Raw genomic sequence first — 25,934 nt, 5'->3', positions numbered from 1 at the left:
GTCCTCGTAGCGTAACACCACCTCCTCCGATGACGGTGTACATGGTAGCACACAGCATTCTCGAGGCATTCGCCAAACCCAAACGATTCAATCGTATCGCCGCAGCATAGAGCGTGATTCACCATTGCACATCACTCTTTCCAGTCATCCACTGTCCAGTGGCGTCGCACTTTACATTTCCAGCGTCGATTAGCAGTGACTACAGAAATGTGTGACTTACGAGGAGCTGCTCGGGCATTGTATCCCATTCTTTCGGGCTCCATGTGCACAGTCATTGGGCTGTTGGCAGCACTTTAGAAGTCACGAGTGATTCCCATCGCTGATTTCATGCGATTTTTTACAACCACAGCTCGTACAGCTGTAGTAGGTTTTAAATGACCATGGCGTATCTGTTTCTCTAGTGACATTCAATGACTAGTTCACGCTCGAAGCCACTGAGCTCTCCTGAGCTATATATTCTGCTCCCACTGCTTCTCTACTGACAACACAATACTCCCCGCTCCTTTTATACTGGCAAGTCTCCTCTCGTGATATTTCGTGGTCTATCCTACGTTACATAGGGCTGTCCGAATACTTTTGATCAGACAGAACACACGTAACAAGAACGTTTCACACCGTAGGCAAGGTGCTCTTCTCTCTGTCGATTTCCCCTTGGAACGGAACGAGCTAAAATGAATTCCCTCAATCCTCGGTTTATAACCATTCTTCCCACCATCTGAAGCAATGCTGCAAAACCACAAGACGTCAGCCGGGTGAAATTCCAAAACTAAATAGCATCTTCCAGCCACAATTCCTGTTAACAACGTATCCCCGAATGTAGATACATTATCTGATCAAAAGTATCCGAACACCCACAAAAACATACGTTTTTCATATCAGGTGCATTGTGCTGCCATCTACTGGCAGGTACTCAATATCAGCGAACTCAATAGTCATTAGACATTGTGAGAGAGCAGTCAGGTGATTGGGTGTCACTTGTGTCGTACGTCTGTACGCGAGTTTTCCACACTCCTAAACATCTCTAGGTCCACTGTTTCTGATGTGATTGTGAAGTAGAAACGTGAAGGGACACGTACAGCACAAAAGCGTACAGGCCGACCTCGTCTGTTGACAGACAGAGACCACCGACAGTTGAAGAGGGTCGTAATGTGTAGGAGGCTGACATCTAGCCAGACTATCACACAGGAATTCCAAACTGCGTCAGGATACACTACAAGTATTAAGACAGTTAGGCGAGATGTGAGAAAACTTGGATTTCAAGGTCGAGCGGCTGCTCATAAGCCACACATCATGCCGGTAAATGCCAAACGACGCCTCGCTTGGTGTAAGGAACGTAAACATTCGACGATTGAACAGTGGAAAAACATTGTGTGGAGTGACGAATCACGGTACACAATGAAGCGATCCCATGCCATGGTGTGGGTATGGCGAACGCCCGGTGAACGTCATCTGCCAGCGTGTGTAGTGCAAACAGAGGCAGTGGTGTTATGGTGCGGTCGTGTTTTTCATGGAGGGTGCTTGCACCCCTTGTTGTTTTGCGTGCCACTATCACAGAACAGGCCTACACTGATGTTTTAAGTACCTTCTTGCTTTCCACTGTTGAAGAGCAATTCGGGGATGGCGATTGCATCTTTCAACAAGATCGAGCACCTGTTTATAATGCACGGCCTGTGGAGGAGTGGTTGCACGACAATAACATCCCTGTAATGGACTGGCCTCCTGACCTGACCTGAATCGAATCCTAAAGAACACCTTTGTGATGTTTTGAAACGCTCACTTCGTGCCAGGCATCACCGATCGACGTCGATACCGCTCCTCAGTGCAGCACTCCGTGAAGAATTGGCTGCCATTCCCCAAGAATCCTTGCAGCTCCTGATTGAAGGTATGACAGCGAGAATGGAAGCTGTCATCACGGCTAAAGGTGGGCCAACACCATACTGAATTCCAGCATTACCGATGGAGGGCGCCACGAACTTGTCGTTTTCAGCCAGGTGTCCGGATACTTTTGAACACATAGTGTACTTCTATGTAAATCTCTAGCGTCCACCAAATTTTACGTTTGTCTCGACGTTTAATTTAAAATTAGTACCAAGCATGCAGTCATTGTGGACGCAGTAATGTCGGCCGTGATTGAAAAGAAATTAGTGTGGACGTTAGAACTATTATCTATTTCACAAAAATTGATCATTAGCTTTGAAGTTCTTTTCAAGGTAGATCGCATAATGATCATCAGTGTCTTGTACTTCGCCAGAAACGTGGAGGTTTTCTACTTTTATTTGGCATGTGTATATTATATTCTTATTGCAAAGAGGACGACATGCGTGGAAATATTAAGACGAAGTGTGTTTTTTTGCGAACAATTTTTGAAACGTGTCAGATTTGGAGGATGACAAAAGCCAGACAATATGGCGAACATCAGTGACGTATATCCGCTACAATCAGACAAAACGACGCATCAGAAAACAACGCAAATCCACCATTAAATAGAGAAGAGTGATCTCTTTAAATTTTGCACAGTAGATTGTCCACGAAAATATAATCTGACGTCTGTCGTTCTTCAAAGTTGTCAGTTCACAAAAAATGGCAGAAAATTATTTGCAATATGCGCCCCGTTTCCAACCACAATATAAAATTCGCTTAAAATATGAAACAAGACATATCTACGATTCCCGAGAGGTGCAACGCATCGATGCTCGTCCTGTGAACAAGAGGAGATCTAAGTCAAGGATCAAACGTTAAAGATTATGAAAGAAATAACAGAGTACAGACAATCTCGGGCACTGACTATATACAACGTCTCGAGATGGTGTACAGACACATCGCGCATCACGTCTACTATTGCCTACTAGCCTTTTGCTTACAGTCTGATTTCCTCCATTCCCTCCGTTTCGCTCACCATCTAACTAACTTCGAAGAGTAACAGTAAGTACTATAGACCTAAACCTTTCCCTTGCTTTCTGCAGAAAAACGTTGTGGGATTTGTAAGACAGCGTTAATATTAACATTTTGTTTGTTCTCCTCAAACTAGTTTCGGTGCTAGCTCGCCACTGTGGTGGCCAGGGGAGAGGCGAAAATTCATCTTCGTGCTCACAAAAATAGTTCTGAAAGATGCGAGCCGTGTGAACAGGGGCTCTGTCTTCTTGGAACACAGCAACACCATTGGGGAACAAACATTGTACCATGGGGTGGGTCTGATCAGCTAATATATTCACATAATCCTTGATAGCAAGGCCATCTTGCAGAGTAACCATGGCTGCCATGGAATTCCGTGATATGGCTGCCGGCTGCCAAAATCATCACCGGACTTCCACCATGTTTCACTCTTGGGACGTAAATTCGGCCAAAGGTCGGAAACAGTGTGCAACAAGACTCATCCACCCAAATGACTTTTTTTCTATTGCTCCGCAAATCAGGTTTTATGGCTTCGGCACCACATGCTCCTGTTATGGACATTTGTATTACTGATTGGTTTTGGAATTCCAGCTGACTCTGTAGTTCGCTGATTACGGTGCTCCCTTCTTGTTTTTCAGTGCTGACAGTATTTGCGAGTGCGACATTCATTTCTGGAGGGACTTTTACAGCTGTCGGCCTCTTGCCTTTCGTGACAGTCCTCTTCAATGACCGTCTGCCACGATCACGCAGCACACACTTTCGTCCGCCTTGTGACTCAGAAGATGACGTTTAGCCGTTTTCTCTGTGTGCGTTGTAAATCTTCGACAGAGTACCTCTTGAAGCACCAATTGCTTTAGCTACCTTGGTTACGGAAGCAACCATCGTACAAGTACCACAGACTTCCGTCTTTCCAATTCAGTAAGATCCGAGACATAATGCTCTCGCAATTCTGCTGTTACCACGACTGACACTTGCAACATATTGAGGACAATTGCGCAGGTGCCTTCTGTGGTCAAATACAACAGCTCAACCTGCAGGCTTGGCGAGCAGGTGCATTTATGTTCAAGCATGTATTTCCATATTTTCCTCCAATCTCTGTGATACAACACACCAGCAAATTAGTAGTATGCACCAAGAGTAAAATTTGTTTTATTTAGCGTTAGCAGAAACTATTTAAAAAAGCACTTATAAATTAACAAGCTTTCTTACGTAACAATAACTCTATATTTTATGCATTATACAGACTGTATATTCCACACGAATGAAGTTTGCTAGGTTAAATTTTAACTTACGCATCGAAAATGAGATTTTTTTTCTTTATTGTTATTTTAAACCTGTACAACAGGCAGGCTGTCAGCAGCATTCTACGCTGCTCTTCAGCCATAGGATACAAAATGAGAGATAAACACGAAGAAGACACATAAGTTACAGAACGGTGGGCAATAAAACAGGAGACACATAAAGACAAACACGGAGCCGTTCACACTCGACGGGAATCCACACTGCAAACTGTTGATACGGCGCACAAACACTGAAGAAGACGATGGCACTGGTGAACGACGGAGTGTGACGGTGAACACTGAACACTAAGCATGACGGCACACAAGAGACACTGATGGCGGTGATCTCCGGCGCGCGAATGTCCACGTAGCGTGTGCGAGTCCGGCGACCTGCCAAGAGGGGAACAGGGTTGAGGTGGGGGAGAGGGGAGAACAAGGATGCCAAAGGCTGAGGATACGGGGGCAGGAGGAGAGGGACAGGAGAGGGGAAGCCCGGGGGAGGAGCGGGGAGAAATGGAGGAGGGAGGGAAAAAGGAGAGAAGGGAGGGAGGGTGCCCAGAGGAGCAAGCACAGGAGGAGGGTGGGAGGAACAAAGTTGGTAGGAGGGGTAGATGGAGGGGAGGAGGGCATTATCAGGGAGAGGGAGCTGGCGGAAGCCACCTTGGGAGAGGGTAAGGAGGGTGGAGAGATGGAGACCGGGCGAAAATGAGAGTGTCTTCGTGCTATATGTAGAACGGGCTTTCAATAAGCAATGCAAGATATTATTTTTTTCTCTATCAATTTCAGTTGAAAAAATGCGAAATATGTTGTGGGATATCGTGTAATTATATGAAAGTGTGGTATCTGTTCTTTTGGACATGTCTGGAAGAACGTACACCATGCATTCATATTATGATCGCCTAGATGGGCATTGGATTCAACTTCTTCAGTGCGAATGCACAATTACGTCCGACCTCCTGCGAGACTTTCATGGTAGCGAGCTTGGAGGAAATGGACAGGGACTGCTGATAGATGGCGCTCGGTGGGAAATTGGGTCGGCAGTCAGGCGTGCCGAAATAGTCCGCCCAATTGCGATAAACACTGTGTCGCGGGTGCCGCAGTAGGTAATGCAACTGCTATAAGCGAAAACCTTTGTGGTATCTCTGGTAGTAGAAAACTTGTGCTGGTACTGTTGTTGCTAAGGCTGCAGGGAAGCTAACTTTCAGAGATGGTAGAATGGACCGAAACAAGGAAACATGGGCTCTAAAATGCATACGTGAGGGCTTTGAGTGCTTGTTCGTCTTCTCTACTGTAAAACACATCTCTATTAAACAAGTTCCCGTAGCTCTTAAGGTATACATTTTAGAACCCATATTTACTAGACATTTTTCCAGTTTTGGTCCATACCATCACCTCTGAAAGTTTGCTACCCTGCATACTTAGTAACAACAGTACCAGTTCATGTATTCCGCTGTCAAAGGTATCAGAACCATTTTCGCTTATTAATATCGATTCGTTCGTTTCCGGCACAGAAAATTGATACATTTATGCTTCTCCATCATCCTAGAAAGTCTACAACATCGTCACGGAATAATCCTGTATATGTGTACATTTACAGGCTCTATACCTTTGGCGCTGTGTAGCGTCGTTGGATGACTTTTCCGGACGTGGGTATATATGTAAAACTGGGTCTAGTGAAGCAGGGGATACAACCCGTCGGCTTTGACCAATGACATCATACATTACTCATAGATAGTAATGCCTTCACTTCGAGCCATAGATAGTAAAACTGTTCTGTGTTCCGGATAAGCGCTATCATTGTACATTAAAATAACTGAACGTGATTTTAAAGGAGATCGCTACCTATTCCTGAAAATATTCTTCGTGTGTATTTATTAAATTAATTGGTTGTTTCTAATTCATTCGGTACTTAATTTCATTCTTAGTGATACTGAGGTAATTTGGACTATTAGTTTCTTATTTTAGAACTATTTTTAGTATCTCATTTTCGTTTGTAGGTATGGATTTATCTCCAGAATGAGATTTTCACTCTGCAGCGGAGTGTGCGCTGATATGAAACTTCCTGGCAGATTAAAACTGTGTGCCCGACCGAGAGTGAAAATCTCATTCTGGAAACATCCCCCAGGCTGTGGCTAAGCCATGTCTCCGCAGTATCCTTTCTTTCAGGAGTGCTAGTTCTGTAAGGTTCGCAGGAGAGCTTCTGTAAAATTTGGAAGGTAGGAGACGAGATACTGGCAGAAGTAAAGCTGTGAGACCGGGCGTGAGTCGTGCTTCAGTAGCTCAGTTGGTAGAGCAATTGCCCGCGAAAGGCAAAGGTCCCGAGTTCGAGTCTCGGTCGGGCACACAGTTTTAATCTGCCAGGAAGTTTCATGGATTTATCTGTTCCAATGAACCTTGATGATTTATGAGAGGCTAAGGGCGACAACATATTGGCCACGATTTTTTTTTGCAAATGTGTGGTCTCACTGCTGACTATGTCCGATGTCGTGAGTGCAGCGAACATATGCGCCTCACAAGTGTATTTCGTCGCCGTACTCACGACTTATTCGTATGGCGCTGCAGCAGAGATAGGTTGTGGCGATCCATTAGTAGAGGGACGTGGTTCGAAAAATCTAAGCTGGTCTTGAGAGACACTATGAATATCACTTACTGTTGGTGTTTGAGATATCCTGTGTGGCTGTGTGTGCGTGAATGTCGTGTGAGTAAGTGTACAGTTGTGGATTGGTATTCTTTTTTGTAGGGAAGTGTGTGGGGAGTGCATGAAATATAGGGGGCCGTTGGGGGTGGGGGTGTTATGGTCGAACCTGACGAATCACATTTTGGCAAAAGGAACTTCAACAGGGGTGCACCTCCGGTGGGATTATGGGTTTGGGGGGCAGTAGTTTCAGGTCAGGAGTGTGAAGATGTGTTCAAAGTAATACCCAATCGAAGGAAGGAAGTTTTTGTCTGCTTAATTGAAGATCACGTTGCAGAGAGTTCCATTGTAATTTCAGACGGGTTTAGGGGAAAGGGGTTATCAGCATCTCGTACTGAATGACAATATTGAGTTCAGATCATTATCCACAGGGGCTTGCACAAATAGCATAGGCGGTTATTGGTCAGCTGTGAAATCTCATATAGGGAAAGGGAAACGCCAGATTTTCACACTTCAAAGTCATCTAGACGAATATTCATGGAGACATAGTATTCCCGAAACATATTGCCCGTTTAAATGTTTTATTAAACATGTTGGTCAAATGTACCGTCCGAAATATGTTAGCTAATTTCAAATTAGGATGGGGGTGCGTGTGTGTAAAGGTGTGTGTCTGTGCATGTCTCTCTCTCTCTCTTTCTCTCTCTCTCTCTCTCTCTCTCTCTCTCTCTGTGTGTGTGTGTGTGTGTGTGTGTGTGTGTGTGTGTGTGTGTGAGTGAGTGTTTTCGTAATGTTATATTTGTTGTGTATGAGGGTATGTGATTTTTGTTGATGTCTTTCTAGGCGAGCTTCGGTTCTTTTAGGAAGTTCTCGTCTGGTGAGTTCACTTTTCCATTTTCTTCTTTTACTGCATTTGACTATTTTCACGTATTTCATTGTTGTATTACACCAATATGTATGTTTTCGTGTAGTCCAGTAAGTAATAGAAATTTCATAGCTGTCGTTCTTCTTTCGTTTCCCAGCACTAGTATCAGCACGATTTTTTCGAATCTGTACTTACAATATTGAAGGCGAAACAGCTGACACAACTGAAATTTGTATCCCGTCCTTCAGTTGATCTTTACACTGACACTACGTATTCGAAAAGAACGACGTATGTAACATTCATGAGATTTACCTGTATCTGTCAACTGGAGAGCAGGATACAAATGTTGTGTATAGCGATATAGCTCAAGTAAAGAATGGGATACTATTAGCATCGACGGCGAAAAAAAAGAAAACTGTACCCCTCAGTGAAGTACGGGATACAAATTGTATATGTGTCGTTTTATTGTCTCTTCGCGTAGTTCAACTGAGTTTTCGTTAGCAGCGTACATATATAGAGGTCAACGGAAGTATGGATTCAAATATTACGTACGTAGCTCGTTCTGCCTTCGGTAGTACTAATATCTAGGTAAGAACAGACCGTTAGTGATAGCGGAGGCGAAATAATCAACACATGTAAAATTTGTATCCCGTGCTTCATTTAGGGTTTAGTGAAGCAGGGGATACATAGTTCAACTGAACAACAGAACACAAATGCTAGTGAAAACGAAGAAATCGACGTACGCCAAACTTGTATCCCGTACTGCACTTAAGCAATACAGCTCGAATGAGGTTCGAGATACAACTCATATATTTGTGACGTGATGTACTCTTTGCTACCAATATTTTCCATCCATTTTTTCCCTTTCATTTTCCAGAGAAATAATACGATACAAACACGTGATATCCTTAACGTGAAAATACTACTGGCCTTTATATATGTCAACTATATTTTTCGTCTCTCGTATTCCTTTGTTTCTGAACATTCTTGTCAACTGTTTCATCTGTGTAATAAATGCTCTCTGGCCAATTCCGACGTCATTGGTCAAAGGCGACGGGTTGTATCCCCTGCTTCACTAGACCCGTAAAACTTGATCTTATAGGTACCCTCTACAGCCCCCACAACCCCTAGAAATGTGTAACATGAACTGTGAATCAGACTGTATTATTAGTCGTAGACTCTTCAGTAAACATTTTATACGACAGTGTTAGCGAGACACACTGAAGCAATACCTGTTCGGCGATAAATGCTGTGGCACCTTGCGATCGGTTTCCGTTGTCGTCGAGCGGCTGCTGCGCAACGGCGGTGGGCGGGAACAGCGGCCAGGGTTGGCGTTCGTGTCGCTGAGTCACGGCGTGCAACGTCGGCGCTTCCGCCGCCGTCACCGAGTGGGGCGGCGCCGGCGGCCGAGGCAGCGCGTTCGGTTGCGGGCAGAGAGCGGCGTCCGACCCGGGCGGGGACGTGGCTCTCAGCGGAGACCTAGGCCGCTGCGTGGGGGAGGAAGGCAGCTGGGTCGGCGCGGGTGCCTCGGGCTGCGGAGGCAAACCTTCCGGCGGCGCATCTAGGGAAGGGAGCGGCGGCTGGCTCGACCTCGACTGCTGCTGCGGCGACTCTGCCGCCTGGGGGCAGGACGGGGGCGGCGAGCTGGTGGCGGGGTCGGCGGCGGGCGCCCCGCAGACTCGCAGCTCGGCCGACTGCATCACGCTGACCTGGAGCGCCTGTGCGGTCCGCAGGAAGCGCGGCAGCTCGCCGGCCGGCACCTCGGCCACGCCGCTGTACATGAGCTCCAGCAGGCGCCGCATGTCTTCGTGCAGCACGTCGTGCAGGATCACCGTCACCGACTCGCCCAGCCCCAACGGGTGGTCCAGCAGCACTCGCTGCAACACGCACACACATTCGACCCCGAACGAAAAAGATACCGGACAGGGCTAGCACACAAAGGTTTCAGCAAAAACTCCGTTATATATAGACCCCGACGAATGGTTCAAATGGCTCTGAGCACTATGGGACTTAACTTCTGAGGCCTTCACCCCTAGAACTTAGAACTGCTTAAACCTAACTAACCTAAGGACATCACACACATCCATGCCCGAGGCAGGATTCGAACCTGCGACCGTAGCGGTCACGCGGTTCAGACTGTAGCCCCTAGAACCGCTCGGCCATCCCGGCCGGCGACACTAATGAGCCAGAACATTATCACCACTGCCCACCGCGTGGCTGAATGTCCCTGGTGGTGTTGGAGGAACGTGACGTATTAAGAAAAAAATGTAAGCAGAAGAGAGACGATTGGGCAGTCATTACACCGAAGATATGGGGCATAATTGTGGAAATCCACTGATATAAGCGATTTGACCAAGGGCATATTGTTATTGCGCTGCTTCTGGAAACGACAGTCTCTGAAACGGCGCAGCTGGTCGCCTTTTGGTGTACTGCTGTCGTGAGCACCTATGGAAGGTGGCTGAAGGAAGATGAAATAACGAGTAGGCCCTATGGTATTGGACAACCATCTCTCATCACAAAACGTAGAGGTCGGAGGTTCCTCCAATGTATGATCCACGGTAGCCAACGATCTGTGGCAGATGTGACGACAGAGTACAATGCTGGTGCAGGCACAAGTGTTTCAGAGCACACTGTTCAGAAGCCATTGGTGAAAGTGGGGTTCCACATCACACGGTTCCTGTGTTGACCCAACGACACCGTCAGTTATGATTGCGATGGGCACAGCTTCACTAAGTTTTCGCCGTGGATCAGCAGAAAGTGGTGTCGTCTGTCGAATGAATCGTATTTCTTGTTAAAACAGGTCGATGGTTGGGTCCCTACACGCCGCCATCCAAGCGAATGGCACTACAAAACATGCACCGCACCACAGATGCAAGCCGTTGAAGGCAGAATTATGCTATGTAGTACAATAAGTCGGGCTTCCATGGGATCAGTGGTGGTCATCGAAGGCATCATGATAGCAGTGAAATACGTGAACATTATTGCGGAAGACCTGGGCGCTGTCTCCCTCCTACGGCGATGACATCTTCCAGCAGTATAACTGTCCGTGTTGCAAGGTGAGAATCGCGCTACAGTGGTTTGACAGGCATTATAGTGAAATCACGTTGCCCGTAAAGTACCATTCCTTAATTTGCGGCAATTGTAGACCTACTCGTAGACAGCCGGTGCCACATATTTCTAGAATCCTCTCAAGGACCTTTAGAATCCATACCAAGCAGAATCGCAGCTGTATTGTGTTTGCATATTGGACCAACACGTTTATTAAACAGGTGGTCATGATGTTTTGGCTCATCGTAGTAGGTAGTCTATTCTGTCTGGGAATTGAGGATATTGACGATTTTTGCCTATTATCGACATTGATACTGGCAAGATATCAGTCCTACCGATTCTAAAATTTTTTGAAAGAAATTTCCACCATTTCATGTTAATTGTTCCTTTGTCTTACACAATTATGATTTCGGCTTTGTAGCCGTTCTCAAGCGCATTTTGAAATGTTTGTATCTGACCTGTCTGTGATAACCCACTATCGGAAAAATATATTGCTGGTCTTATAGACCAGTTGTCATATTTCAGGATATGAGTACATATCGAAGATACATTATATGGCTGACATTGCGAGATGTATGTTAATGGTTTTTCGTTGTGCACAGTGTCAGCCACATTACGTATCTTTGATATGTACTCGTATCCTGTGATACAACAACTGGCCTATAAGACCAGAAATGTTTTTTCGGCGATGATATGTCAAGGACAGGTCAGGAAGTTTTAACTTTTCAACATGCACTCGAGAATGGCTGCAAAGCCAAAGTTGTGGTTGTGTAAAATATATGAACAATTAACAGTCAAGTGGTGAAAATTTCCTTAAAAAAGTTTTAATTTCAAGTTTCAAGTCAGATAACAAACGACAAAAGAAATATTTTTTTAGTGATGTGACTACAAAATTAACAATTTCGGATTTTTCCCTTTACTTGTAATGTGATACCTTGCTTGCAAGTTGAATGATTCTAGGTCAACAGGAAGCACCCTACTAGTTTTGATGAGTGAGTTTTTGAATATCAAAATATGTGACATAAATGGCCATTTATTTTGACTGCATTGACTTAGAAGCTTATACTTTTTATTTGGCAAAGGGACCACAGACCTTAATATGGGACATAAATATGAACTTGATTCGTCTACCCGTCTTGAGGAAAAGGGTTCTTAACAGTCAGACAGACAAACAGACAGACAACAAAGCGTTCCTATAACCGTTCCGTTTTTACAGATTGAGACACAGAACCTTAAAAAATACCGGACAAGTGTGAATAGGATTTTCGCTCTGATGGGCCCGTACTAAATTACGATGTCATGCTGAAAAAAAATGCCTGATGTGAAATTTAAAATTTTCCTGGCGAATTAAACGTTCCAAGAGATTTTGGTATTGCAGTCAGTCGTCATAAGCTTCTCTCCACGATATTTCGATTGGACAACTGCCAGTCAACTTCAGGTGAGCCTTTAGAGACTGATGAAGATTTTTTTCCCTTTATTGTGATTTCACGTCCCTACCATATATGAGAAGGGAGGGCTGGCAGCAGCACAATCCGCCGCTCTTCAGCCGATTGACATTACAGTGAATAAAAAGATGAAACAATACATATAAAAGGCTATAAAAAGGGGGACAGTAGAACATAATAAGGGGAGACAATGCGGATTAAAATATACAAGTACAAAGAGACGTTCATCGTCGACACAGTTAAAGTCTGCATAAAAATAAAAAATAGTTGACGATGTGCGTAGCATGTAAAAATACACCGAAGTCCCACACACAAGATAAAAGTTGGCCACAGTATTCAAAAAACACATCAGAACGACAACACTTTAAAACCACTGCACGAGACGGAGCACACACGACGAAGACTAAAAACTGCCAGGAGGCCAGTCCACTTTTTCCTCTTTATTGTGATTTTGTTCCCCCGCCCAATATGGGCAGGGGAGGGCTGGCAGCTGCACAACCCCACGCTCTTCAGCCGAGTGACATTACAATTAAAAAGAGGAAACTATACATAAAAAAGGCGAAAAAAACGGATACATAAACACATAGTAAGTGGAGACAATGGGGGTTAAAATATACACTGACATGTAGACATTCATTATGCAACAGTTAAAAAGGCCGACATAAAGTTAAAAAACACAGTTGGCGATTCATGGGGCGCATAAAATGCACTGAAGTCACATGCACAAGTTAATAGTTGGCCTCAGTATAAAAACACTCCAGGACGAAGACACTTAAAAAACCACAGTAAGAGACAGGGCACACACGACAAAGAATAAAAACTGCCGTGGGGGGTGGGTGGGAAGGCTGCCGAGGAAGAGGAAGCCTGAGAGGAGGGAAAAGGAGGGGAGAGGAAGCTGTAGCGAGAGAGGGGGGCTGGAAGGGGTGGGATGAGAAGGAAAAGCGGGTTGGGGGTCGCACCAAGGAGCAGAAGATGGCCGGGATGCGAGATGGAGAGCAAAGGAAAGTTGGAGGGAGCACAGAAACACAGTAGGGATGGATGGGAAAGGGAGAAAAACCGCCCAGGGAAAGGGGAAGGAGTGGAGAGAGAGACCTGAGGAGTAGGAGGGGGGAAGGTAGGGTTAGAGTTAGTAGGAGGGGTAGAGATCAGGCTGAAACATCATCTGGGAGGGGTAGGTGCTGGAAGCTGCGTTGGGAAAAGAGGTGGAGAGAGTGGAGATGGAGATGGAGAGGGGGTGGGGCAGAACAGTAAAGGCGCGGCAATGGGCTGGAGGTAGAGAGGATAGAAGACACCAGGGGGTGGGGGAGGGGGATCGAGTCTGTGGACAATGTACAGGGTGCAGATGTCTTCTAGGAAAAGAAGAAGATGTTGGAAGGGGATGAAGTCACAGAGGATCTGCTTGGGGGATGGGAGGCGGATACAGAAGGCAAGGCAGAGTGTATGGCGTTCAAGGAATTGGAGGACTTTATAGAATCTGGGAGGGGCAGAAATCCAGGCAACGACACCCTATAAAGGATGGGGCAGATCAAGGATTTATAGGTGCGAAGGTTGGTGGAAGGATGCAGTCCCCAGGTCCAGCCAGACAGGAGTTTCGGTAGGCAGAGTCTATTGTAGGCTTTGTGTTGGATCACAAGGAGATGGGGAGTCCTGGTGAGGTGATGGTCAAGGGTGAGGCCAATGTATTTCAGGATAGGAATGAGGTGCATAGGACAACCATAAATGGAGCCAGAGCCAGAAGGAGTGGGTGGTACAACCTATAATGATTGCCTGGGTTTTGCACTGGTTGATGTGAAGGAGCCACTGGTTGCACCAGGTGGTGAACTGGTGGAGGAGGGTTTGAAGGGTATGTTGGGACTGTTGAATGGTAGGATAGAGAGCCAGGAAGGCAGTGTCATCAGCAAATTGGAGGAGGTGAAAAGGTGGGGGAGGTTTGGGCATATCTGCAGTATACAGAAGATAGAGGGGAAAGGATGGAGCCTTGGGGCACGCCGGCGGTGGGATGGAAAGTACTGGAGTTGGTATTGTGGATAGTGACATAGAAGGGGCGACGGGAGAGAAAGGAAGCAACGAGACTGACGAAATTTATGGGAAGACCCTAGGTCTGGAGTTTAAAGAAGAGCCTGGGATGTCAGACACGGTCCTAGGCGTTCTGGAGGTCGACAGAAACAAAGATAGCGGAGCGACGGGAGTTAAGGGACGAAGATGTTCTCCACTCCGCCTTATATAGCGCGCTGAGACTATTGCCACGAATGCGTCACAGTTTCGGTGACAGATGCACCACATCGCCCGGCGGCAGCTCCCTCGCTGTTGGAACTGCAAGGATCAGCTGTCTTCGGCGTTGCCGCTCGCCGCAGTCGTCGAAGTATTCTAGTGTCTTCGTCTGGAGCAAATCTCGGAGATGACGGGATTCTACGCTTTATCCAGCTCGTAAGCGTTGTCACGGTTCATTAGATTTTCCGCGATGCATATGTCAACGGATTCTTTTACAATGGAATCCCAAAAAATGTTGCTGTGGCCACAGTTAATGTTCTGTCACACTCCATTGAATGTCCGTTGGAGATATAATGTTCCGTAATTACAGACTTGCTGGGTTGCAAAAGGGGGGTGCAACGTTTATGTTTTGCGCAGCGTTCTTCCACTGGCCGTGGTGGTTGGCCTACATAGGCCGTCCACACTGGTATGATCTTTTATAAATTCCCGCCTTCTGCAATAACAAATTATCCTTCACTGTTCCCAGCAGGTCCAAAATCTTAGATGGTGGACGCAAAATGACTTTCACCTGAAAGTTACTAAGAATTCTTGCTATTTTGAACGAAATATTTCCAACGAAGGAAGAAAACTACTTACTTTGCTGGTGCGTTCTCCTCTTTATCGACTTACTGGTTCCTGGTTTTAGAAGAGAATGCCCTGTTAACTTGCCGGGTAGAGTATCCATTGTCTCTGAACACTATCTTCAAATGTAAAAGCTCTTTAGGCAAATTATATACATACCATGCTGTATAGGCTCTGTGTACAAGGGGTTTAAGCACGCTCATGGTTTGCGATGGCGGAGGACATGTTCGTCAGTCTTCGACAGCTGACCTGAAGATGACTGACAGGTGTCCAGTCCAAATATAGTGGAGTGAAGCTTACGAACAACCGGCTGCAATCACCTAATCTCTTCGAACAATAATGCCTAAGATTATTTAACACTGATTTGAATGTCCATCAAATTATTAATTAAAATATGCCCATGAGGGCAATGAAAAAAAACCTTCTGTAAACGCTACGCTAAAGCTAATTATGATGAAAACTGGATCCATACTGTACCCTTACAAGCATAACATTCGTGTACATTACTTGGTTGACTTACCATTTCGCTGACGCAAGTTACAAACCTCTGTCGCTAGAGAGCTCTGAATTGTAGCGTATAGTATGGTAATGTCCTTGCGTGAGAAACAGTGTACTGACATGTGAGTTTCTAATTGCAGAGAAGTTCGTCCACTCACTGAACACCCTCTCTTTCAGTATGGCAATGCCAGACCACACACGAGCGCTACATCTTCAACAATGGAACGACTTGGGTTCACTGTCGTCGATCATTCCTCCACACACTCCCGACTTCGCCACATCCAAATTTCCTCTGTTTCCAAAACCTGAAGAACATGTTCCAGGACTTCGCTTTGATAGTGATGAAGCAGTGCAAGCAGAGATGGGATTGTAGCTCCGTCAGCGAAATCAAATGTTCTAATGTTCTACAGTAACGGTATTAAGAAACGCGTCTCTCGTTGGCAGAAATGTATTTGTCACCGGGGTGTCTATGTTGAGAAATAAATATCTAGATCTGAAGACTAAAAACGCAGATAGTTAATAAAGTTTGTTTTATTTAAAAAGTCTTAAGAGTTCTCACATTACAAATTCGGAGACGTTACATTCCAGCATGCCATCGTAATTATGTACCTGTATATAAAGTAACAATTTCGTGTGCCTCAGTACCCCGGAGCAAGTCTTTCTATGCACCACTTGCATGCCGCTACGGTATCCCAGTCAACCAACTGGGAAAGGTGGACCTACAGTTTAACGTGGAATCTGAACCACGTGTTGTTTCTGGCGACCCCTCACATCGTTGTAGGTGCAGGCTAGGTTAACACAAAGGCTGAAAAATTCATGGTCCGACCGACAATCGATGCCGCGACCTATCGGTTTCTAGGTATGCGCATTACAATAAATAAATGTATACTTGTATAATGATGAATGAGTTTGCGAGTGTCAACTGCTGCTCAGAATGATGTCAAATTTGGACAGCTTATTACCGGCGCGGGGGAAACAACGGATAAAAAAAAATAATGAAAAATTTACCAATAGATGGCGCTGTAAGCGTCTTAACGTAAATGGAATCGGCTGCAAATGACAGGTGAATCGCAATACGACGGCTATGGTTCGAGTTGCACATTAGGCCTATACCATCCGTACTGTTCAATGTGCACGATTGCAGATGTTCGGCCATCGACAGCTGTGGCACTATTAGTTAGGTAAGTCCATCCACCATGGAAACGGATGGGAAAAAACCGTATTTTAATTGTTCTGAGTCCAAAAAGTGCATGAAAATCTAAATGACATCGGTTCTTGTTTGGGGCCAAAACCCACATAAAAAGCATAGTGACATCGGTTTCTAAATGTCGTGAGACTGGCGCAAGACTTATTCAGTATGCTGTCCAACGTTTTCCGCCATATGTTCAAATCTAGAAACAGCATGTGGCACAACAGGTCCGAGTGTCTAGGGGAATCAAGTTCAGAATGTGTTGCGCAATGCATGCTTTAATTCAGCTACATGCGTAACTGGAGCACGCAACACATATTTCAGATAACCCCACAGCCAGAAGTCACACGGATTAAAATCAGGTGATCTGGACACCCAGGCTATAGGGAAATAACGGCTGATAATATTAACGTCCCCCGCCCCCCCCCCCCCCCCCCAAAGAACCATGGACCTTGCCGTTGGTGGGGAGGCTTGTGTACCTCAGCGATACAGATAGCCGTACCGTAGGTGCAACCACAACGGAGGGGTATCTGTTGAGAGGCCAGACAAACGTGTGGTTCCTGAAGAGGGGCAGCAGCCTTATCAGTGGTTGCAGGGGCAACAGTCTGGATGATTGACTGATCTGGTCTTGTAACACTAACCAAAATGGCCTTACTATGCTGGTACTGCGAACGGCTGAAAGCAAGGGGAAACTACGGCCGTAATTTTTCCCGAGGGCATGCAGCTTCACTGTATGATTAAATGATGATGGCGTCCTCTTGGGTAAAATATTCCGGAGGTAAAATAGTCCCCCATTCGGATCTCCGGGCGGGGACTACTCAAGAGGACGTCGTTATCAGGAGAAAGAAAGCTGGCGTTCTACGGATCGGAGCGTGGAATGTCAGATCCCTTAATCGGGCAGGTAGGTTGGAAAATTTAAAAAGGGAAATGGATAGGTTAAAGTTAGATATAGTGGGAATTAGTGAAGTTCGGTGGCAGCAGGAACAGGACTTCTGGTCAGGTGAATACAGGGTTATAAATACTAAATCAAATAGGGGTAATGCAGGAGTCTAAAGTTAGATATAGTGGGAATTAGTGAAGTTCGGTGGCAGCAGGAACAGGACTTCTGGTCAGATGAATACAGGGTTATAAATACTAAATCAAATAGGGGTAATGCAGGAGTCGGTTTAATAATGAATAAAAAAAAAGTGTGGGGGTAAGCAACTACAAACAACATAGTGAACGCATTATTGTGGCCAAGATAGACACGAAGCCCATGCCTACTACAGTAGTACAAGTTTATATGCCAACTAGCTCTGCAGATGAAGAAGAAATTGATGAAATGTATGATGAAATAAAAGAAATTATTCAGATAGCGAAGGGAGACGAAAATTTAATAGTCATGGGTGACTGGAATTCGGTAGTAGGAAAAGGGAAAGAAGGAAACGTAGTAGGTGAATATGGATTGGGGCTAAGAAACGAAAGAGGAAGCCGCCTGGTAGAATTTTGCACAGAGCACAACTTAATCATAGCTAACCCTTGGTTTAAGAATCATGAAAGAAGGTTGTATACATGGAAGAAGCCTGGAGATACTGATAGGTTTCAAATAGATTACATAATGGTAAGACAGAGATTTAGGAACCAGGTTTTAAATTGTAAGACATTTCCAGGGGCAGATGTGGACTCTGATCACAATCTATTGGTTATGAACTGTAGATTAAAACTGAAGAAACTGCAAAAAGGTGGGAATTTAAGACAAAGGGACCTGGATAAACTGAAAGAACCAGAGGTTGTACAGAGTTTCAGGGGGAGCATAAGGGAACAATTGACAGGAATGGGGGAAAGAATTACAGTAGAAGAAGAATGGGTAGCTTTGAGAGATGAAGTAGTGAAGGCAGCAGCGGACCTAGTAGGTAAAAAGACGAGGGCTAGTAGAAATCCTTGGGTAACAGAAGAAATACTGAATTTAATTGATGAAAGGAGAAAATATAAAAATGCAGTAAATGAAGCAGGAAAAAAGAAATACAATCGTCTCAAAAATGAGATCGACAGGAAGTGCAAAATGGCTAAGCAGGGATGGCTAGAGGACAAATTTAAGGATGTAGAGGCTTATCCCACTAGGGGTAAGATAGATACTGCCTACAGAAAAATTAAAGAGACCTTTGGAGAACGGAGAACCACTTGTATGAATATCAAGAGCTCAGATGGAACCCCAGTTCTAAGCAAAGAAGGGAAAGCACAAAGGTGGAGGTAGTATATAGAGGGCCTATACAAGGGCAATATACTTGAGGACAATATTATGAAAATGGAAGAGGATGTAGATGAAGATGAAATGGGAGATACGATACTGCGTGAAGAGTTTGACAGAGCACTGAAAGACCTGAGTCGAAACAAGGCCCCAGGAGTAGACAACGTTCCATTAGAACTACTGACGGCCTTGGGAGAGCCAGTCCTGACAAAACTCTACCATCTGGCGAGCAAGATGTATGAGACAGGCGAAATACCCTAAGACTTCAAGAAGAATATAATAATTCCGATCCCAAAGAAAGCAGGTGCTGACAGATGTGAAAATTACCGAACAATCAGTTTAATAGTTCACGGATGCAAAATACTAACGCGTATTCTCTACAGACAAATGCAAAAACTGGTAGAAGCCGACCTCGGGGAAGATCAATTTCGATTCCGTAGAAATATTGGAACACTTGTGACAATACTGACCCTACGACTTATCTTAGAAGCTAGATTAAGGAAAGGCAAACCTACGTTTCTAGCATTTGTAGACTTAGAGAATGCTTTTGACAATGTTGACTGGAACACTCTCTTTCAAATTCCGAAGGTGGCAGGGGTAAAATACAGGGAGCGAAAGGCTATTTACAATTTGTACCGAAACCAGATGGCAGTTATAAGAGTCGAGGGGCACGAAAGGGAAGCAGTGGTTGGGAAGGGAGTGAGACAGGGTTGTAGCCTCTCCCTGATGTTATTAAATCTGTATATTGAGCAAGCAGCGAAGGAAACAAAAGGAAAATTCGGAATAGGTATTAAAATCCATGGAGAAGAAATAAAAACTTTGAGGTTCGCCGATGACATTGTAATTCTGTCAGAGACAGTAAAGGATTTGGAAGAGCAGTTGAACGGAATGGACAGTGTCATGAAAGGAGGGTATAAGATGAACATCAACAAAAGCAAAACGAGGATAATGGAATGTAGTCGAATTAAGTCAGGTGATGCTGAGGCAATTAGATTAGGAAATGAGACACTTAAAGTAGTAAAGGAGTTTTGATATTTGGGGAGCAAAATAACTGATGATGGTCGAAGTAGAGAGGATATCAAATGTAGACTGGCAATGGTAAGGAAAGCGTTTCTGAAGAAGAGAAATTTGTTAACATCGGGTATTGATTTAAGTGTCAGGAAGTCGTTACTGAAAGTATTTGTATGGAGCATAGCCATGTATGGAAGTGAAACATGGACGTTAACTAGTTTGGACGAGAAGAGAATAGAAGCTTTCGAAATGTGGTGCTACAGAAGAATGCTGAAGATTAGATGGGTAGATCACATAACTAATGAGGAGGTATTGAACAGGATTGGGGAGAAGAGAAGTTTGTGGCACAACTAAACTAGAAGAACGGATCCGTTGGTAGGACATTCTGAGGCATCAAGGGATCACCAATTTAGTATTGGAGGGCAGCGTGGAGGGTAAAATTCGTAGAGGGAGACCAAGAGATGAATACACTAAACAGATTCATAAGGATGTAGGTTGCAGTAGGTACTGGGAGATGAAGAAACTTGCACAGGATAGAGTAGCATGGAGAGCTGCATCAAACCAGGCTCAGGACTGAAGACCACAACAACAACAACAATTTTAACGTTTCCGAAATGCCTCTGCAGCAGCTGCTTCATTGGCTGTGTAATGTGCGGAGGAGCGCCACCAACACGTCCACGCTGCTGAAGGTTTGGAATGACGTCGGTGCGCAGAAGACTATCATAGTGTTTACCAGTGACGGTGCAGGTAAAAGAACCAGCAGAATTCATCTCGTCGAAAAAATACAGTGTCTGGCCATCCAGATTTAGGTTTTCAGTGATTTCCCTACATAGCTCCAGGCAAATGCCGAGATGGTTCCTTTGAAAGAGTACGGTCGATTTCCTTCCCCATCCTTGATACGTCCGAGTTTTCATCCTTGATACGTCCGAGTTTGTGCTCCGTCTCTAATACCCCGATGTCAACGGGACGTTAAACTCCATCTTCCTTTCTTCCATCCTTCGGAAAAATACAGCTCTACGATAAACGATGCTTTCAACACCCACCACAAAGTCATCTTTGCAGAGTGAAGGGGTACCGGTTGGTGTGCGTGCCGATTTGCCGGTTTCCGTATTCTGGAGATCTGATTATTCACATGCCCAAGGAAAGGGAAATGGACTTCGTCTGTCCACGTAATGTTCCACAGACATTGATTGTCCACTTCCATGAGAGCAAGAAATTCAAGAGCGAACGTTCTCTTGGACACACACACACACTCACATACACACACACACACATACACACACGTACATTGTCCAGTCACATTAATGTGATCACCTGACAAAATCCTGAATAATCACGTTCTGCAGCGTGGACCGCTGAGACTCGTACAGGAAGAGTGTCAGTGAGGTGGTTCTGGAAGTTACCGACAGGGATGTGGAGCCACGCCGAATTCAGTGCTGCGGCCAGCTGCGCAAGATTTCTCGGTCGAGGATCCAGGGCGTGGACGACCCGATGGAGGTGGTACACAGATTCTCGATTAGGTTGAAATCCGGGTAGTTTGGTGACCAGGGGACTGCGGTAAACTCATTCTGGTGCTCTTCGTATCACGCACGTACACTGCGAGCTGTTTGACAGGTTGTACTGTCCTGCTGATGAATGCCATCGTGCCGAGGAAAAACAAACTGCTTGTAGGAGTGGACATTGGTCGCCAGGGACCGACGCATACTTGTCTTGATCCACTGCGCCTTCCAAAGTGACGAGATCCCCCTGGGAATGCCAGGAAAACATTGCTCTGACCCTAATGCTCCCACCCCGGACCTAGACATTTCTGAGCATTGCGGCAGGGCCATACTTATTAACGGCGATGTCTCTGATGGAGAATCAAACGTTATTTATCTGAGAAAGCCACCTGTTGCTACTCAGTGGACGACTGGTTGTGGTAGTGGCGTGCAAGTTCCAGCCTTCGTCGCCGATGAACAACAGTCAGTATGGATGAATGAGCGAGGCACCTGCTGCGGAGGCGCAAGCGCAGCAACGGTAGCTGAACGGTCGTTGAGGAGACAGTGTTGGTAGCCCCGTGATTCATCTGGACGGTCAGTTGCTCAACAGTTACATGTCTATTCGTTCGTACACATATCCGCAGCCGACGTTCACGCCTGTCACCTACATCCCGTGATGCATCACAGTTGGCTCGTCGCCGGTTGTGGATAGTGCCATTTTGCTATCCACGGTACACTTTAATCACGGCGGCACGCGTATAGTTCACAGACTTAGTCCGAAAGCCAATGATCATGACCTTTTGGACGACAGATAATTCACTCCGTTACTACCCGGCTTTTTTGGCCAAGTGGTTCTAGGCGCTTCAGTCCGGAACCGCGCTGCTGCTACGGTCGCAGGTTCGAATCCTGCCTCGGGCATGGATGTGTGTGCTGCCCTTAGGTTAGTTAGGTTTAAGTAGTTCTAAGTCTAGGGCACTGATGACCTCACATGTTAAGTCCCGTAGTGCTCAGAGGCATTTGAACCATTTTCACTCCGTTACCTTGTTACGACAACGACTACATGGTTTCCTTGTTCCCCAAACACGCTTTATTTACCCTCGACTGCCTTTTTTGTATCAGTGAGCAGTGTTCAACCTGAACTGCAAGCGAATGTGGGGAATAAAGAATGGTTGTGTGAAAGGGCAATTTTACCGTCGACTTGTGTATCTGTTGGACAGATAAATGAAAAAAATTATGTCACCGGCAGAAGGAGATATTGTAGAATATTTATCTCAAGTGGATACACCGGTTCCCGTGAGATCACCGAAGTTAAGCGCTGTTGGGCGTGGCCGGCACTTGGGTGGGTGACCATCCAGTCGCCATGCGCTGTTGCCATTTTTCGGGGTGCACTCAACCTCGTGATGCCAATTGAGGAGCTACTCGACCGAATAGTAGCGGCTTCGGTCCAGAATACCATCATAACGACCAGGAGAGCGGTGTGCTGACCCCACGCCTCTCCTATCCGCATCCTCTTCTGAGAATGACACGGCGGGCGGATGGTCCCGGTAGGCCACTCATGGCCTGAAGACCGAGTGCTTGATGCTACTGTGTTACGGTACTCAATTACAAATTACACACCTGGACCAAAATATTGTTAGGGATACTATAATTAGTGGCACAACTAAAGAAGAAAGTTTTTTCATTCCATGAATCCCAAATTATACTGACGGATTTGCCTTTACCCTTTAAAAGATTGCAACTCCCATTAAAAATTACTTTTGGAGTGACCATATATGGGAAAGCCCAAGAGCGAACAGAGTTGCCAGTGTGCATTCATAAAAACTCTTTTCTTCTCATGGACAGCTCTACTTGGCATGCTCACGTGTATCCAACCCACAACATATTCACTTCCTTGCAAACGAAGATCAAAAAGTTGTTTATAGAACTGTGTTGAATTAATATCGTGGAGTAAATAATTGAGAAGGAAGAAAAATTGCGTTGTGTTTAATATTTTTTAAATAAGATTCGACATCGTACTCTATCAAACAGTGCTAACTAGGCACTTGAAAAAAATATGTGGTACTGGTGTCACTCTATAATTTATGTAAGATTTGTACAAAACATGTTCTGCGTCTGCTGGTACTGTTGGTGCAAAAACTAACGCCTGAGTGAGCCACAGAGCTATTCGAATCAAGCATCAGTGGCAGTCCAGCCGGAATAAAGGTGCATTAATTTCTCAACTCTTGCTTTCCCGTCTTTAGTGTCTCTCCAAAACGTAAATTTATTATCTTAGGTGATGAAATGAATCCCTGCTTTGCATCCATTGGTAAGATATGCTTCATACACGAGTAAAATTATTGAGCTTTAGTATAAATACAGACGCCGTTTCCACTGAGAAAAAATCGTTAAGAATGGTATTTACGAATTCAGTAATGTTATGACACAAAGGTTAGTTTTCGGCAGCTGACAGAAAGGTTAGTTTTCGGCAGCTCTACCCAGCTGCGACGTCAATTCTCTCACTGAATAGCTGCAGGCAAACAAGTTCCTCGGCTATCATCTACAGATTTACGCGGTGCCTGCTTTCGAAATAAAATTCTCTGTCAGGCGATAAAGATTATACTCAGCAGCAATTCCAGAGCGGAAGAAATCTTTGTAATTCAAAATTTTTACGATATACTGCTCTTATGAATAATAATTCTTTCACCTTAGGGGCTAAGTTCAGAAAGGGCGTATACAGATATATACGTCCATTCAATTTTGAATGACACATTATTCCTCCGGTGAGTAGGTGTTAGACAGGAGTAATAACTTTTCTCGCAACGAAATCTTCAAAGGCTGCGCTGCAATTACAAGGGTGAGGAGAACATGTCTCACGCAATTTAGTGTCGCCTACGTTATTTGGCTGTCATGGGCTAGTCGTCTAAGTTCGCACTCAGATGGTAGGCAGGGGATAAGGCGACTCTTTTGTAATGTTGGGAGGTGCTTTAATAATAAATCTAACAGATCGACTCCTGCCTAACAATAATTGCCTGCGTAGGTATGCTTGGGATAAAAGGAGGTGGGGAAATCACACGCAGTTACTCTATGAAATTATCTTGCAAACCGATCATCCGTCTTAGCGAAGACTATATTGCAGCTGATTTTTAAACGATTTTATCGTCTAGGAAACACTGAATAATCGCTACACTGTGCTGGCAATACAAATTGAGCTTTTGAAATGGAAATATGGATTAAGAAAACGAAGTCGGTTCACCAGGAAATGTGAATCTACCTACCTTAATTGCGATTAAATACAAACAAGCAGTTCCTCTGAAAGTAAATATAACGATTGTTTCAGTGTGTTCTGGACTTTTGAAAGTTATGGAATTTCAGTATACAAATACTGAAGCACTGAAAACGTCACTTAAAGTAGGTAATGATAGGAAGCTATTTTGAATGTTTTATGCACTCTAGACCTAAAACTAATGCGTTGATTTCGTCTGTTTGCGATCTAACACAGACTAAAATATCACTTCTTCCATATTCCTCTACACCTCTAAAACCTTAATCCAACTCATGCTCATCTAAACTAAAAAAAATGTATGTATTTAGAAGTGTCTTTTAAATTATTATACCTTCACTAAGAGACTTAACCAAAGCCTGAATGCGGAATGCTAACCTGAGGCAGAAGCACAGGATATTGTGTATCGAACGTTGTTCACAAATCTTGAAGACATAACCGTAATTCCGGACAAAGTAGGGGCTGATCACATATTTTTAACTATAGAGAATACTGAAGTCTGAGCTGACAAACAAATGACCATTAAACGACTAGAACTGTTAGTTTACAAGATGTACAGAGTATAACAAAAAAGGAATGGCCAAACTTTTGGGGAACATACATTACTTCTAACAGAAAGAGATATGTTACATGTTCACGGGTCTGGAAATATTATATTTCCTTGTTAGAACTCACTTTCTACAGCTCTTCAATGTACATTAATTCGTGCCTGCACACCCCATGTAGTTCTTTCTTACATATGTAACACTTCGCGTTAGCCTGATAACTGTGAGTACGATTAATCTTGTAGAATTCTGTAAAACACATCTGATAAAAAAATTGCCGAAATCCTACTGTTGGAGTACGAAAGATATGAACCTAATTTTTCCTGTCGCTTCCATCCCTACTCTCATATTAGCAGTTTCTTACCTCAACATAAATTTTCCTGCCACTGTGACATGAAATGAAATTTCAGGCAGTCTTTTCCTTATGAGAGCTAGTAATTCACTGTGGTGAACTATCATTGGAAACAGCCCTGTTGCTTAAAAAAGGTAATGACAGTATGCTATTTCGAGGGTATTATGCAACGCTAGACCTAAAACTAATCTGATAATTTTGTCTTTTTTGCTGTGTAACACAGTTGTTACACATTCCTCCACTCCTCTAAAATACAAATCCAACTCATCTTCACTTACACTAAGAAAACGTATGTATTTGTACATGTTTTCTAACTTGATTATGCCTTCACTTTGTAAGTTTGAACGCGGAATTCTAACTTGAGGCAGAAGCACGGGGCAC

The 25,934-nt window shown here is 44.6% G+C and overlaps 1 protein-coding gene across 1 annotated transcript in view; it reads right to left on the bottom strand.

Annotated features, from left to right (window-relative positions):
- Positions 1–25,934, bottom strand: part of LOC126095530 (uncharacterized) — a 391,122-nt gene that overhangs the window by 46,892 nt on the left and 318,296 nt on the right. Inside the window, exon 6 of the mRNA XM_049910312.1 lies at positions 8,902–9,546. Coding sequence (XP_049766269.1) covers positions 8,902–9,546 — 645 coding nt within the window. The remainder of the gene's footprint in view (positions 1–8,901; positions 9,547–25,934) is intronic.

The sequence above is a fragment of the Schistocerca cancellata genome, chromosome 8, assembly GCF_023864275.1.
Source record: "Schistocerca cancellata isolate TAMUIC-IGC-003103 chromosome 8, iqSchCanc2.1, whole genome shotgun sequence".
Taxonomy (NCBI): domain Eukaryota; kingdom Metazoa; phylum Arthropoda; class Insecta; order Orthoptera; family Acrididae; genus Schistocerca; species Schistocerca cancellata.
The sequence above is the reverse complement of the archived record's forward strand: the minus strand, read 5'-3'. Positions and strand labels throughout refer to the sequence as shown.